Here is a 15223-nt window from a genome sequence, read left to right as displayed (position 1 = left end):
TATAGTGGACAGTATAGTATAGTGGTCCGTGTAGTTCTCAGTGTAGTGGTCAGTATAGGAATCAGGTAGGTCAGTACTATTGTATTTGAAGGGACTCAGGGATAGCTAAAAGTCCGCAGGTTAGGGGGCGCAAATTACTTGCCTTGCCCCGGGTGCTGACAACCCACGCTACGCCACTGGAGATATTCCACATCAAAATAGTGACAGGTGGTACATATGGACGGGCTGCCCCCCCCTATCAAATTTTCTGGTCAAAAATCATTCAGGCTAATAGATATTCGTTAGATCTGGTAAGATCAAGCGGTTTTAACGTTAGATCTCACATAATTAGAGACTTATTAAGTGATTAATGAGGCTTATCAAATTTTCTGGCCAAAAATCATTCAGGCTAATAGATATTCGTTAGATCTGGTAAGATCAAGTGTTTTTAACGTTAGATCTCACATCATTTCAGAGATATTCCACATCAAAATAGAGATATTAGGTGGTACATATGGACGGGCTGGCCCCCCCCTTATCAAATTTTCTGGTCAAAAATCATTCAGGCTAATAGATATTTGTTAGATCCGGTAAGATCAAGCGGTTTTAACGTTAGATCTCACATAATTAGAGACTTATTAAGTGATTAATGAGGGAGGCTGGCCCCTCCTTATCAAATTTTCTGGCCAAAAATCATTCAGGCTAATAGATATTCGTTAGATCTGGTAAGATCAAATGTTTTTAACGTTAGATCTCACATCATTTCAGAGATATTCCACATCAAAACAGAGATATTAGGTGGTCCTTCCATTCAGGCAGAAGGGGAGTATTTTTCGGATAGAGCTCCTCCTCAGAGATCCCATCCTTTGCTCCCCCCACCAAATCAGACGGCGGGACTGGGGTGGCCAGATTCACTTGTCCCAGCAACATCTGAGCCGGCATCTTCACTGGCGAGGCTGTTATGTTGCGGACACTAACTAAGATCTTCCCGTGACTTCTTTGCAACCCTTTGGTTGAAACCACCTCGGGAATTATCTCCACTCCCATGTCTTCTCTCTGTCCGTCTGATTGAAGGACAATGAAAGAGCCTGCTTCCTTCCAATTTAGCTTGACAGATGCTCGTAAATAGGCCACTTTACCAGGCTGTAACACCTTCTCACACTTGTCTAAGCGCCAGATCTTTCCCTTCTGTTTTTGTACCAGGTGCTGATAGACTTGTCTCAGCATGGGGTGCAAACTTGTAGTTGAAGTGCCCGGCTCCAGAACAAGAGGTGTCAACAGCCTTCTGACAAGATCAGTATTGGTCTCTATGATGAGAGAACTCTTACTGGCCCTGGTGGGCGAGGACAGACCACTGCCTGACTTTCAAAAGTCTCGGCTTTCCCAGCCATGGAGGGATCGAAGGTCAGCTTGACCGGTAGATAGCCATCATAGGGGAAGTTCTGAGTCACAATTCCCCATATCTGCAACTCACTTAACCGGTTCAATACCGGGCATTTTCACCCCCTTCCTTCCCAGACCAATTTTTAGTTTTCAGCGCTGTCGCACTTTGAAACAACAATTGCGCGGTCGTGCGACGTTGTACCCAAACAAAATTGACGTCCTTTTTTCCCCACAAATAGAGCTTTCTTTTGGTGGTATTTGATCACCTCTGCGGTTTTTATTTTTTGCGCTATAAACAAAAGAAGAGCGACAATTTTGAAAAAAACACAATATTTTTTACTTTTTGCTATAATAAATATCCCAATTTAAAAAAAAAAAAAACAAATTTTTTCCTCAGTTTCGGCCGATATGTATTCTTCTACATATTTTTGGTAAAAAAATCGCAATAAGCGTATATTGATTGGTTTGCGCAAAAGTTATAGCATCTATAAAATACGGGATAGATTTATGGCATTTTAAAAAAATTTTTTTTTTTTTTTTTTTACTAGTAATAGCGGCGATCGCGATTTTTTTTCGTGACTGCGACATTATGGCGGACACATCGGACACTTTTGACATATTTTTGGGACCATTCACATTTATACAGCGATCAATGCTATAAAATTGCATTGATTACTGTGTAAATGTGACAGGCAGTGAAGGGGTTAACCACTAGGGGGCGGGGAGGGGTTAAATGTGTTTCCTAGGGAATGCTTCTAACTGTAGGGGGAGGGGACGCACAAGGGGAGGCGACCAATCAGTGTTCCTCCATTCTGGGAACACAGATCGGTCTCCTCTGAGCTGACAGGACTTGGATCTGTGTGTTTACACACACAGATCCACGGTCCGGCCCGGTTAACGGGCAATCGCGGGTGCCCGGTGGACATCGCGGCCGCCGGGCACACGCACCGGGTCCCGAGCAACGCGGCGGGCGCGCGCGCGCACGCCCCCTAGGCGGCCGGGAACCCGAGGCCGTCATATGACGTCCACCCAGGATGGGAGATCCCCCATCTGTGGACGTCATTTGACAATAGGCCGGTGCTGAAGCAGTTAAGGGTCACTTAAGCTCCAGTATCCAGAAGGGGCTTGGTGTAGACTCCCTTTACTTGGATGAGAACAACAGGAGAAGGTTCCACCAGCTTGTCAGGGAGCATGGAGGAAGTGGTGGCCCTGGCCTGTTCGGTGGTTTGTATCTGCGCTCTTCTCTGCGAGGTTCTGATTGGGCTTAAGTCTGCGCTAAGTTCTGGCAGTCTGGTGTGCATTGACTCTCCGACACCAGGCAGCATTTGTCAAAAGAAACAGGACACTGGGTTGCTTGGAGGCAACAACGGGGGGCCCTCTGCAAAGTTTTGGACTTCCGCTGCTGTCTCTTCGTGTCATTGGTTTTGAGCCAGCTACCATAGATGGGCACCCGGTTGGCTCCTTCACCAGAGCCCTCCGAAGTTTCCCTATGGCTGTGCTTCAGGCTTCACTGGGCTTGGACACACCTGTTGATGAATGTCCCACATAATTTCAGCATACCTCGGTATGCTCAATGGCACTCCTCACTGGTACACATGAAAATGCTCATCACCGCCTCCAATATAGACACTAGTATGGATATACGTGCATTGCTACCAAATATCCATAATATCCCTGTAATTATGGATAATCAAACATTAAAATCACTTGATCTTATCGGATCTAATGAATATAAATTAGCTGGGGTGATTTTTTGGCCAGAAAAATTTGATAAGGGGGGGGCAGCCTGTCCATATGTACCACCTAATATCTCTATTTTGATGTGGAATATCTCTGAAATGATGTGAGATCTAACGTTAAAACCACTTGATCTTACCAGATCTAACGAATATCTATAAGCCTGAATAATTTTTGGCCAGAAAATTTGATAAGGGGGGCTAACCCGTCCATATGTACCACCTAATATCTCTATTTTGATGTGGAATATCTCTGAAATGATGTGAGATCTAACATTAAAACTACTTGATCTTACCGGATCTAGCAAATATCTATTAGCCTGAATGATTTTTGACCAGAAAATTTGATAAGGGGGGGCCAGCCCCCCCCTCATTAATCACTTAATAAGTCTCTAATTATGTGAGATCTAATGTTAAAACCACTTTATCTTACCGGATCTAACAAATTGCTTCCAAAATAGCTAACTTTTTGGTCAATTTTTTGATAAGGGGGGGGGCTGATGACGGGTTAGCCCACCCAGCAAATAACTGTCAATATTGCTTCTTCTGTGTGAGATCTAACGCAAACAACGGTTGATCTAACCTGATCTAACAAAGATCTAACAAACTGCATAAGATATTTTCAAAAATTTTGATATGGGGGGGCTAACGCGGCAGAGGTTTGGAATGCTCTGTTTTGTTGTTCTCCCCATTGATCCCCCCCCCTTTGTGAATTCATAGAGGGGTCTGGCTTTGGTGGCAAAGTCCGGTATCCAGATTCGGGCTTCAGAGGGATGGGGCAATTTTACGATAGCCTGTCCATCAGATTGGAAGTATATGTGTGCTGTGAGTTTAGCAATTAAGTCTCTGTCCAGCAAGGGAATAGGGCAATCCGGCATGTACAGGAACTGATGTTGGACTTGATGCCACCCCAAACTACAAAGTCTTCCTGTTAGGAAGGGTCTTTTGACTTTATACTTCTGCGCTGCAAATTCAGTAAGGGGTCTGAATCCTCGACACAAATAGGGACAATAGACAACGCTTCCCTCTATCAGTGGCCCGGACGCAGTCTCCTGGCTGGGAACCGCACTTACATAGTTACATAGTTAGTAAGGTTGAATAAAGACACCAGTCCATCCAGTTAAACCTGAGTAAGTGTGGGTGTGTGTGTCTACAATTATCCCTATTTATTTAAGGTACCAATATAGCGCTGTCAATTTACACAGCGCTCCACACATACATCGCACACTCACATTGGTCCCGACCCTCAAGGAGCCCACAATCCAAGGTTCCCAATTAGGGCCAATTTTGGACAGAAGCCAATTAACCTACCAGCATATCTTTGGAGTGTGGGAGGAAACCGGAGTACTCGGAGGAAACCCACGCAAGCACAGGGAGAACATGCAAACTCCAGGCAGGTAGTGTCCTGGTTGAGATTCAAACCAGTGACCAATTTTACTGCTAGGTGAGAGTGCTAACCACTACACCACTGTGCCGCCCAAAGTACAGTTACAGCACTTACACGAGGTCCACTTTCTCTTCACCACAAAGTGATGTCTCATACACACATCAATTATACCAGACACTCCCACCCAAAAATTACTGACTGACTGACTGGGGATTTGTCCAGAGGATGCACAATCATCCGTACGGACGTTCCTCGACTGATTGAGGATTTGTCCGAAGGATGCACAATCATCCGGATGGACGTTCCTCTTGGAAGGTGATCAGGCTTCCCTTCTCTCGATCCATCGAGAGGCTGGGTGGCTGTCTGACTGTTATCCAAAATCAAAAGTAAAAAGACTCTCACCTGTTCCTGTTGGAGCTCCGACTATCTATTTCTCAGGTTCCCAGGTCGTTGACGCTACCAAGGTCGTCCACAGCAGGCCACCAAATGGGACAGCGCAGTCTCTTAGATAACAGTTCTAGAAGGCGCCTTTTGAGACTACGATATAGCCCACAGGGCTGGCCCCTCGGACTACTCCTTGTAGGTCTAGTGGAAACAGTTCCACCTGCCTCAACAGGTCACACCGATATTCTCCCCACGGCCAATGCACCAAATAATGTAGAAGGTAAATTACTTTGTCGGACACAGACTCTTTAAGGGATACCAGGATTTATTTCTCTTTGGCCAGCGTGGCACTTGAGGACTAGTGTCCGGAAGTCAAGTGTATCAGTGTATCAATTGCAGGTGATCTGCAAAAATGGGGTATTTGCAAGTCTGTAAAAAGAAATCAATGCCGTAAAAAAAAAAAAAAAAGTAAAGTATGTTTTCTTTTTTTTTTGTTCCTTTCCTACTAAATTACACATCTACATGGAGCATTGCAGCTTGCAAGTCCTAGGCAGGCACACTTATATCAAAACAATCAATCGATGCAGTTCAAATGATCATGAACCGAGCCAAGAACATGCTTTGATTTTGTTATCCGATGGATTCAATCAAAACTCTCAAATCAGCAAACAAAAAAAAATGAGAGAGATCTTTTTCTCCCAGCTGAACCAGATTCCTACGCAATACACAAACTGGTCTGAAGGGAGTTAACAGTAATTGATCTAACCTCCAGGCAGACAAAGCCAGGGTGAATCCAGTCCTCCCAGACTCATGTGTATCATCTTTGCAGGCTGCACACACAGGAGCGAAGTCTGATTGGTGACAATGGCCTGGTGGAAAGTCAGCTCTGCTAGGAAAGATGTCAATCCTGACCTGGCCAGTGAGAGGTTGTCCCCCTCCTTTAATGTGGAAACCCTCACTAACCTCCTGGATGGAGGGGCAGAGGAAACCCAACGTAGGAGATCAGTGGGTAAGTGGTGACATATGCTGGGTCTATGCATGGGGATTATTTTAGCAGGGTGCAGTATATTCCCAGCTTGGAGGAACTCCATACACTAGCATGTGACATGCTGGTACTTGTAGTTTGTTTACAGCTGTCTGCCTTAGGTAACGGCAAATATGCTTCACTGAGTATTGTGGATTGTGCTGTGTGGTGCATGAAGTGTGAAAGGATTGCACACGTCCAAATAACTCTCATCTCTCAAATGTGTATAAAGTTTACTTTAACAACAAGCACAGCAAGGTCCTGCATTATCTGAGACCTCTGTGTAGACCACGCTGCAATAAAGGAATACAGCCTGGTCTATGATCTGACCCAGCCTGTGATTGGACAATGAAAAAGGTGCAAGTAGCTCTGTGTTGGCATATGTTTGTGCCGCCTATTGCATTTGGGTGTACACCCCTATATATTCTTCTAAATGTAAACATTCTTAGGATGTATTAAAACATAAAAAAATTAAAAAAATAGTTTTCATGAAAAAAACACTTATTGCACATGTGCAATTGTCTTTTGCTGCGCCCCCGCCCACTCCTCCTTTCCCAAGGGAATGCTGAATACTGTAGAACCTAGTGCCACTTTGTTGATTAATGATAAGTTTTCTTTTTCTTTTATGAAGCCCAAATTGCAGTTTATGATTATAGTATGTTCACTTAAAGTATAACTAAAGGCAAAACTTTTTTTGAGTTTTGGATAGAGTGGAGAGGGATTAGAACACCTGTCAGTTTTTATTGCTGTCTGTGCACCCAATAAGGAGACCAATTATGATAATGGTATGGTATCTTATGATGAGGATAATGGTATCTTATGATCTCTATTTGTCCTGTTTACCCTCATCATAAGATACCTTACCATTATCATAAGATGTCTATGCAAGTCGCAACGGAACTTCCAAAAAGTAGTGCAAGAACTGATTTCAAAATCAGTGTGACTAGAGTTGTACTGGTTTGACCACTTCCAGTCACACTGGTGTGCCTGGGGGTGCTTGCACTCAGTCCTGGTGACAAAGGCCACTAGAACAGGGGTTTGAATCTCCCCAGACAGGACAGACAATTAACCCTCACTGGCTTTATCGAAAAGTAAAACAACATTTTGGCTTTAGAGATCTCCATTAGCACAGGTCTTAAATTAGCCAACGAGCAAGTTAATTCAGTAACCCATAGCAACAGAATCAATATTAATAGTAGCTCACCTTGGTTGTATGGATTTCTTCCCACATATAAGGGTATGATAAGTACAGGATTGCAGAGGGCACCAATATCCTATTAATGCGATCAAAAATGGGAAGGAAACAAAATGGACTTTTAGGCTGCGTTCACACCTAATGCGAATAGGATAAGGGTTTTCCCGCATCCAATTCGCATAGCAGGAGGTTGTGACTGGCTCTCTATGGAGCCGGTTCACACATTTCCAGAGTGACCGGTGCAAATTGCACAGGAGTCCTGTGCATCTTTTGGTCAGTTTTCAGGTTCGAATTCATCCCAAAATTTGGGCTGAAATCGGACCTGACACAGTGATTGTCCTGCTGTGAGCCGCTGCGAACTCCAGTGTGCCTTAAGGTGCCAACACAGCAATTCTAAAAAATATACACATTTTTATTGTTACAGCATCATTATGTTTTGGACATTGACTATAGTGTAATCATGATACGGGCTGGAGTCACCTACTCTATGGGAGGCATTACGTGAGGCTCTAGGTGTATACATTGTATGTGTTATGCTTTTAACTTTGTGATTTTAGGGCTGCTGTAACAATAAAAATGTATATAATTTTTTTTTTTTTTTTTAATTATATCTCATAATTGTGGTGCCAACACAATACCCTCCCCCGCAGTCCAGAATTGGATTTGAAAGCAAGGGTCTTGTGGTATTAAAGCAGAGGTGTCAAACTCAATTCATTGTGGGCCCCATCAACAGTATAGTTGTATCTGTAAGTCTAGATGTCAAGAGCCCCCCACCCTCCCTTACATCAGTGCTGCTGCCAGGAAAATGCTGGGGGCGGAGTTGGGAAGCAAAACATGCAGGGTCTGGAGGAGGACTAGAAGATGGCTAGAGTCAGCTGCCGGAGTCTTCTGAATGCTGGGATCATAAGAGGCAGAGACAAGGTGGTGCTAAGGCTGCACAGAGAGGTGCAGGATCTGTAAGAGGAGTACTGTCCTCCTCTGCTGCCGACTGCTGAGTTTGGGAGGGGCCAGAGATGAGCCTCTCTGCAGCCACATGGAGAGAGAAATGCAAGATCAAGTGGAGGAGTTCTGTCCTCTTCTCTGCTGCTGAGACGAGGTGGAGGCGGAGACGAGGGGGGTGCCGCATCTGCAGGAGAAGTGCGAGGGCTACATGAAGTGGCTTGGTGAGCCGTATTCAGCCAGCAGACCTTGTGTTTGCCACACATGTATTAAAGGATCAGTACCAAGAAGAATTAATAGAAAATGATGGTTCAACTCTGCAAGTTTGAATATAACTGGTGACTAATGCTAACACTTGATGGTTGTAGATTCTCGTTTTTACGGTAATAACGATATTTCAATAATTCATATTGATGAGGAAAGTTCCAAGAAAGTCCATTCAGTTCTTGTGTAAAAACTCAAATTGATTTAATAATAAAAATAGGAAAATATTACAAGAACAATATCAAAGTATAGAATGACATTAATAATGTATAATATTCTTAAGATGAAGATTGAATCAGATGTTTGTGTGTAGATGTAGTTGTCCTCATGCTGTGTGTGTCCGCCGGTGTAAGGGTCTGCCAAAAACTCTGTTACTAGCTTTTTACTCCTAAATTCAACACCCATCTTCTCCTAAAAAGGCTGGCTTGTCTTAAAAGCTTCTAATTGACTTGTCCTTCAGAAAATCGCGGGCTTTCCTGAAACATAGCTTTCCTCCCACCTCTCACAAGGGTGTGGGTTATTCAGTCACTATTTTTTGATATTCCTGAAGTGTGGGCCATAAGGAGAGCTATATGTAAAACCAATGCAATATAAGTTTCCTTTAACTTCTAAATCTAATACTACATATATCAGTATATATTATATTTATTTAAAACACAATGTTCTTCTTAATATCCTAATCAAGAAATATTGTAATATAAAGAAATTATGATCTTAACTAAAATTTTGAAACTTTTTCATCTTAAGTAATGTAAAACCTTCCTTCTCATCTGTTATGGGGGGAGGTGAGAGCTCAACCCACTCTTAATTACTAACACGTTGACTCTACATAGAACTGCTTATGGAGTTTATAACAATGTATATACCGTATTTATCGGCGTATAACACGCACCCCAAGTTTAGGAGAGAATTTTAAGGAAAAAAACTTTTAGGAGGGAAGTTTAAGGAAAAGAAACTTACATTAAAATGCCCATCAATGCAGCCTCATCAGTGTTCATCTGCAGCCTTTTCAGTGTCATTTCAGCCTTTTCAGTGTCAGTGCAGCCTTGTCAGTGCAGCTTTGCCCCAGTGCAGCCTTGTCAGTGCAGCTTTGCCCCAGTGCAGCCTTGTCAATGCAGCCTTGTCCCCAGTGCAGCCTTGTCAGTGCAGCCTTGTCAATGCAGCCTTGTCCCCAGTGCAGCCTTATTAATGCAGCCTTGTCCCCAGTGCAGCCTTATCAATGCAGCCTTGTCCCCAGTGCAGCCTTATCAATGCAGCCTTGTCCCCAGTGCAGCCTTATCAATGCAGCCTTGTCCCCAGTGCAGCCTTATCAATGCAGCCTTGTCCCCAGTGCAGCCTTATCAATGCAGCCTTGTCCCCAGTGCAGCCTTATCAATGCAGCCTTGTCCCCAGTGCAGCCTTATCAGTGCAGCCTTGTCCCCAGTGCAGCCTTGTCCCTGCAGCCTTGTCCCCAGTGCAGCCTAGTGTCCATGCCTCCTGCCGCCATACACATAGAAGTAGTTTTAAATATGGCGCCGCGGAGTTCGGAGAGACTCGGCGCTGGCGGAAGTGAACGAACGCCGCCGAGATACACATAGCCGAGGGTTCTCGGCTCTTTCCGGCGCCGCTCACAGTCCCGCCCAGTCCCGCCCTATGATGGACATAACACAGGTCCAATGGCGGGACTGGGCATGACAGTGAGCGGCGCCGGAAAGAGCCGAATACACCCGACTGTGTATCTCGGCTCTGTGATTTCGGCGGCGCTCGTTCAGCACCGCCGAGTCCTTCCGAAGTCCGCGGCGCCATATTTGAAACTACTCGCTATGTAAATGTCGGCGGCGATCGCCGACATTCACATAGCGATAGCGGGGATCGGCGTATAACAGGCACCCACGACTTTCCCCTGATTTTAAGGGGAAAAAAGTGCGTGTTATACGCCGATAAATACGGTATGTATATTTTCACAAATATAAAAGTCTTACCTTACATAGAAGAATAGAAGAGCGATTATTTATATATATATATATATTATATTTACACACACACACTTCAATTATTATGCAAGATCTAATCCATTCACTCATTTGTTAACCACTTAAGGACCAGCCTCATTTTGGATTTTAGGTGTTTACATGTTTAAAACAGGTTTTTCTGCTAGAAAATTACTTAGAACCCCCAAACATTATATATATATATATATATATATATATATATGGTTTTTCTTCTAACACCCTAGAGAATAAAATGGCGGTCATTGCAATAGTTTTTTTTACACCGTATTTGCGCAGCGGTCTTAAAAGCGCACTTTTTTTGGAAAAAATTCACTTTTTTGAATAAAAAAATAAGACAACAGTAAAGTTAGCCCATTTTTTTTTTTATATTGTGAAATATGTTACGCCAAGTAAATTGATACCCAACATGTCATGCTTGAAAATTGCGCCCGCTCGTGGAATGGCGTCAAACTTTTACCCTCAAAAATCTCCATAGGCGACGTTTAAAAAATTCTACAGGTTGCATATTTTGCGGTACAGAGGAGGTCTAGGGCTAGAATTATTGCGCTCACTCTACCGGTCGCGGCGATACCTCACATGTGTGGTTTGACCACCGTTTTCATATGCGGGCGCTACTCGAGTATGCGTTCGTTTCTGCGCGCGAGCTCGTAGGGACAGGGGGGTTTTAAAAAATTTTTTTATTATTTATTTTGCAAAATTTTATTTATTTTTACACTGTTTTTAAAAAAAAAAAAAAATGGTGTCATTCCTATTACAAGGAATGTAAACATCCTAATCCTGTAAACAAAAAGCATGGCAGGACCTCTTAAATATGAGATCTGGGCTCAAAAAGACCTCAGATCTCATATTTACACTAAAATGCAGTTAAAAAAAAAGTCATTTGAAAAAATGTGCCTTTAAGAGGCATGGATGGAAGTGACGTATTGACGTCGCTTCCGCCCAGCAGTGTATTGGAGACGAGTGAGCGCCATCTTAGCCTCACTCGTCTCCAGACACACCACAGGACAGGACGCGATCGCCTCCGCCGCTACCGATGGCTCCGGTAAACGGCGGAGGGCACCGGATCGCGGCGGGAGGGGGGTACCCTCTCCCGCCACAGATAAAAATGATCTTGCGGCGAATCCGCCGCAGGGACCACTTTTATCTGAAAAAAGGCCGCCGCACGAAAACGGGGATACCGGGGTTATGGCAGCTAGCTGCTGCCATAACAACGATATCCCTGTTCAAAGTTTGGACGTATATAGTCATGCGGCGGTCTTGAAGTGGTTAATAATTAATATTCTAACAGTGGTTGAATTTGTTAACTAAATCTGTCCTTTAGCATGTGTGTGTGATTTGTGCTGTTTATTTGGGAGATCAAACCACCCAGGACTCATAAATTACAGGCTGCTTTTACCTACAACAAACATGGGCATCCATAGTCTTTGCTCAGGTTGGATGGCACAAGCTCATGTCGCTTGACCATGTGGTACTGAGAAAAATGGAAATAATTATTAAAACACCAGAATACACTCACAAATCTGGTCTGGTATTTACACAGCATATATATAACTATTGAAGGAAAGGTAAGGGAGGCTTTGGGACTTTAAATATACCCCTAGTGTCACTTATGTATGATTCAACAGAACACATAAGTTAATAAAACACGATCTTATTTAATCCAGTTTAAAACCATATAGAAATCATAATAGACATTTAGATACGTCACAAAGACAAGTAATCTTGGTCCTTTCGGAGAGTTCTACACGTTTCACTGATATACCGCTTCTTCGGGACCTGCAAAGGTTTTGTATGTTCAGAGAGCTTGTTTACAATCATGAAAATATATCTACATAGGAAAAAAGATAGCTTATCTTGTTTATGGATTTTTCGTTTTGTTTTTTTTTTTTTTTTCTCTGTAGATTTGTTTTCATGTTTGTAAACAAGCACTCTGAACATATAAAAACCTTTTGCGGGTCCTGAAGAACCGATTATATCTTTAAAATGTGTGGACCTTATGTATCTAATGTCTATTATGATTTCTATATGGTTTTAAACTGTACTTAACACAATTTTATTAACTTTTATATGTTCTGTTGAATCATGCATAGGTTACACTAGGGGTAATATTTAAAGTCCCAAAGCCCCCCTTACTTTTCCTTCACCATATATATCAAGATGATACCCTGAGTCACTCCATTAGTGTATGTTTAATCTATATTCCATACTACCTTGCCTGTTAAAAAAAAAAAAAATAGTATGTATGAGGATGGGATCATTTTTAGTATCTGTGGGCATTGTAAGGTAGGGATGTTCTATTGTAAGCTGGTGTGCATGGTTTGATGTATTAGTAAAGCTATGTAAAACAATATTTTATCCTCCTGTCTCTCCTCCAGTGGTTACCATTCAGAAGGACCCAGTGTTCAGCCTTGAGAACCTGTACTTCAAGACCCAATCAGAGAGATATGAAGGAGCTGTCCAGAATATTTTCCATCTAAAGAAGAAGATGAAGGAGTTGGGATGGGAAGACAATGGACAAGAGGAGGAATATGCACTCAGGTAATTTTAAAGCGGGGTTCCACCCAAATTTTGAACAATATCTGTATGTATTCTCTTCCTTGCCTAGATGCTGACATGCCGTTTAAAAAAATTTAAATCGCCGTAATTACCTTTTTATTTTTCTATTCTTCTTTGCACTTCCTGGTTCTCCTTCCGTGGGAGTAGGCGTGTTTCTAGCCTCTCCCAGACTCCTGGGAGCTAGTCTCAGGCTTCCCAGGATGCCACTGAGCATGTGCGGGAATGAGCGGTGAATGCTGGGAGCACAGCATTCACCACATCCAGGAAATAAAAGCTTGTGGGCTTCAAATGCCCACAATGAAGATGGAAACCACCTGCAGTGAATAATATAGGTTATTCTTTCCGACGAAATCTGACACAGGCGGACATATTACACACAATATGTGAGTATGTAATGCTGAGAAGAAAAGTTTGTGAATGAACTCAAAAAAAAAAAAAAAAAAAAAAAAAAAAAAACGATAGATAGGTGGACCCCCGCTTTAATAGCTGGTCATGAGTTTCTAAAGAAACATTTTCCTTCATCTGCAAGCTTCCATAATATAGAGTAACCTTTCCCACATTTTTCGACACAGAGGAACTCTTGAAATAACTCTCTGATCTCAGGGAATCCCTGCTAAAAATTTCTATAGCTAAATCTCATGATACATTAATGTGGTGTCAGTGGGAAGAATGCTCCTTACACTTGTGGTCATTGGGAAGAATTACCCCATTACAGATGGCTAAAAAGATCAATGTCAGTGGGAACTTATCTCAGAGGCAGAAGCTGCTTATTGCTCAAGGAACCCTTAGATTCCTCTGGAGGAACCCTGATTGAGAAACCCTGATATAAACCGTTTTCTGCCCATTTTTAATTATACGATGTACAAATTCCTCTTCTTCACTTTATTTGGATAGAAATAGGAACAACTAACGGCTAATGTTTTGGCTTGTGTCTACACATCAGTTTGTGAAGCATTTTTGGCAAATGTGGAATTTGATGTACAGTGCCCTAAAAAATATTCATACCCTCCTACAATTTTCCCATTTCTTTTATCACCTTCCAGGACGTCACACCTGAGAGATGAGGGGCTCCTCCCTACAGGAAACGCAATCAATCGAACAGCTCGTTATAATTCCCCACCCTTCCCCTTGCTCCCCAGTATCATTTGTGTTTCTCCCTACACAATGGAAAGTTGTTTTTTTTTTTTTTTTTTTCCTCTAACCAGAAGGGGAGGGTCGGATGATACCCCTCTGAGACAGGCATAGGGAAGTCAGGAGGGCTGAACTAACTTGCAGGCTGAGTCCTTCTCACAGGTCGTCTGGAAACTGTACCAGTGGTCTGTTCACAGGGGAGTGTGAACCATCGCTGCTACATACAGCTCGGCAGTCTGTTTCCTCCTCCGCATGCAGGTGAGCATCATTGCCAGTCTCTGATAAAGTCAGTGATGTGGAGAGGGCGGCAGCGCAGCCCAGAAGAGTGGGAAACGCTGGAGGAGACGCTGATCTGCGTGTTGAGAAGTCAAGGAGGCACCAGATCGCTACTGTGTAAGCAAGTGGTGCAGCAGAGCGAGTGTCTGCCTAACTACCTCAGATGGAGGCAAAGGCATGGCCAGTGGTTGCAGGCAGGAGCAAATCGGTAATTGCCTTCCCTGAAGGGAGCTACAAAAAAAAAAAAAAAAAAAAGTAGAGGCTGTCTGCTAGCCACCCCTGGCTTTCATTGCCCTTGACACCCCCCCTTCCGTTTGCATCCTAGGAGAGGCGTGTGTATGTTGCTGGTGCAGTTTGGGACACGCAACCTAACTTGGCAGCTCTCTGAAAGGGACAGCAACTTAGAAGGGTGATTTTGGCTGCTATCCTCCTCTCATGTGACCCAGAGGTTGGAAAAGCAAGCCTTGTGGCAAAAAGGGGAAAGACAACAAGCGGTGAATACTTCCCTTTGCCTTGGGACCTTAGCAGCAGAAATTCCTAATAGCAGCCAGGTGGTTTCTGGCAATTGAGATAGAACTCACTTCTTCAATCCAGGGTGCACTCTATCCTTCCCCTTGGGTCTGGGATCAAATAGCCCAGAAGCTTCAGCTAAACCAATGTCGATAGCTCCTTTTTACCTCAGTAGATTATGTGGTTATTGCAACATTAAGCTACCAGCCTCTCTCTGTAAGCCTTATTGTAGTACATTAAGGGTGAATTTAGCGAAGAGATGAGACCTGTTAGGTACAAAGAGTCTCTCACAGGCTATTTATGCCACTGAACAAGTTTGACATTCCTAAAGGATTATTTGGAAGGGATGTGCAGTGATTTTCAGGAACCTGGAGATTCAAGGAGTAATACAGATTTTCCCCTGGTCAGCAATGCACACCAGGTACTCTGAATCTATTAGGCCAGTTGCTATGAACCTAACATGTAGCT

General features: G+C 43.3%; 1 protein-coding gene across 1 annotated transcript in view; it reads left to right on the top strand.

Annotated features, from left to right (window-relative positions):
- Positions 1 to 5635: 5635 nt before the first annotated feature.
- The window catches only part of LOC141103008 (peroxisomal acyl-coenzyme A oxidase 2-like), a 121200-nt gene continuing 111612 nt past the window's right edge, over positions 5636 to 15223 (top strand). Inside the window, exons 1-2 of the mRNA XM_073592125.1 lie at positions 5636 to 5878; positions 12658 to 12820. Of these exons, the coding sequence (XP_073448226.1) occupies positions 5734 to 5878; positions 12658 to 12820 (308 nt within the window). The 5' untranslated portion in view covers positions 5636 to 5733. The remainder of the gene's footprint in view (positions 5879 to 12657; positions 12821 to 15223) is intronic.

The sequence above is a fragment of the Aquarana catesbeiana genome, linkage group LG07, assembly GCF_042186555.1.
Source record: "Aquarana catesbeiana isolate 2022-GZ linkage group LG07, ASM4218655v1, whole genome shotgun sequence".
Taxonomy (NCBI): Eukaryota; Metazoa; Chordata; class Amphibia; order Anura; family Ranidae; genus Aquarana; species Aquarana catesbeiana.
The sequence above is the reverse complement of the archived record's forward strand: the minus strand, read 5'-3'. Positions and strand labels throughout refer to the sequence as shown.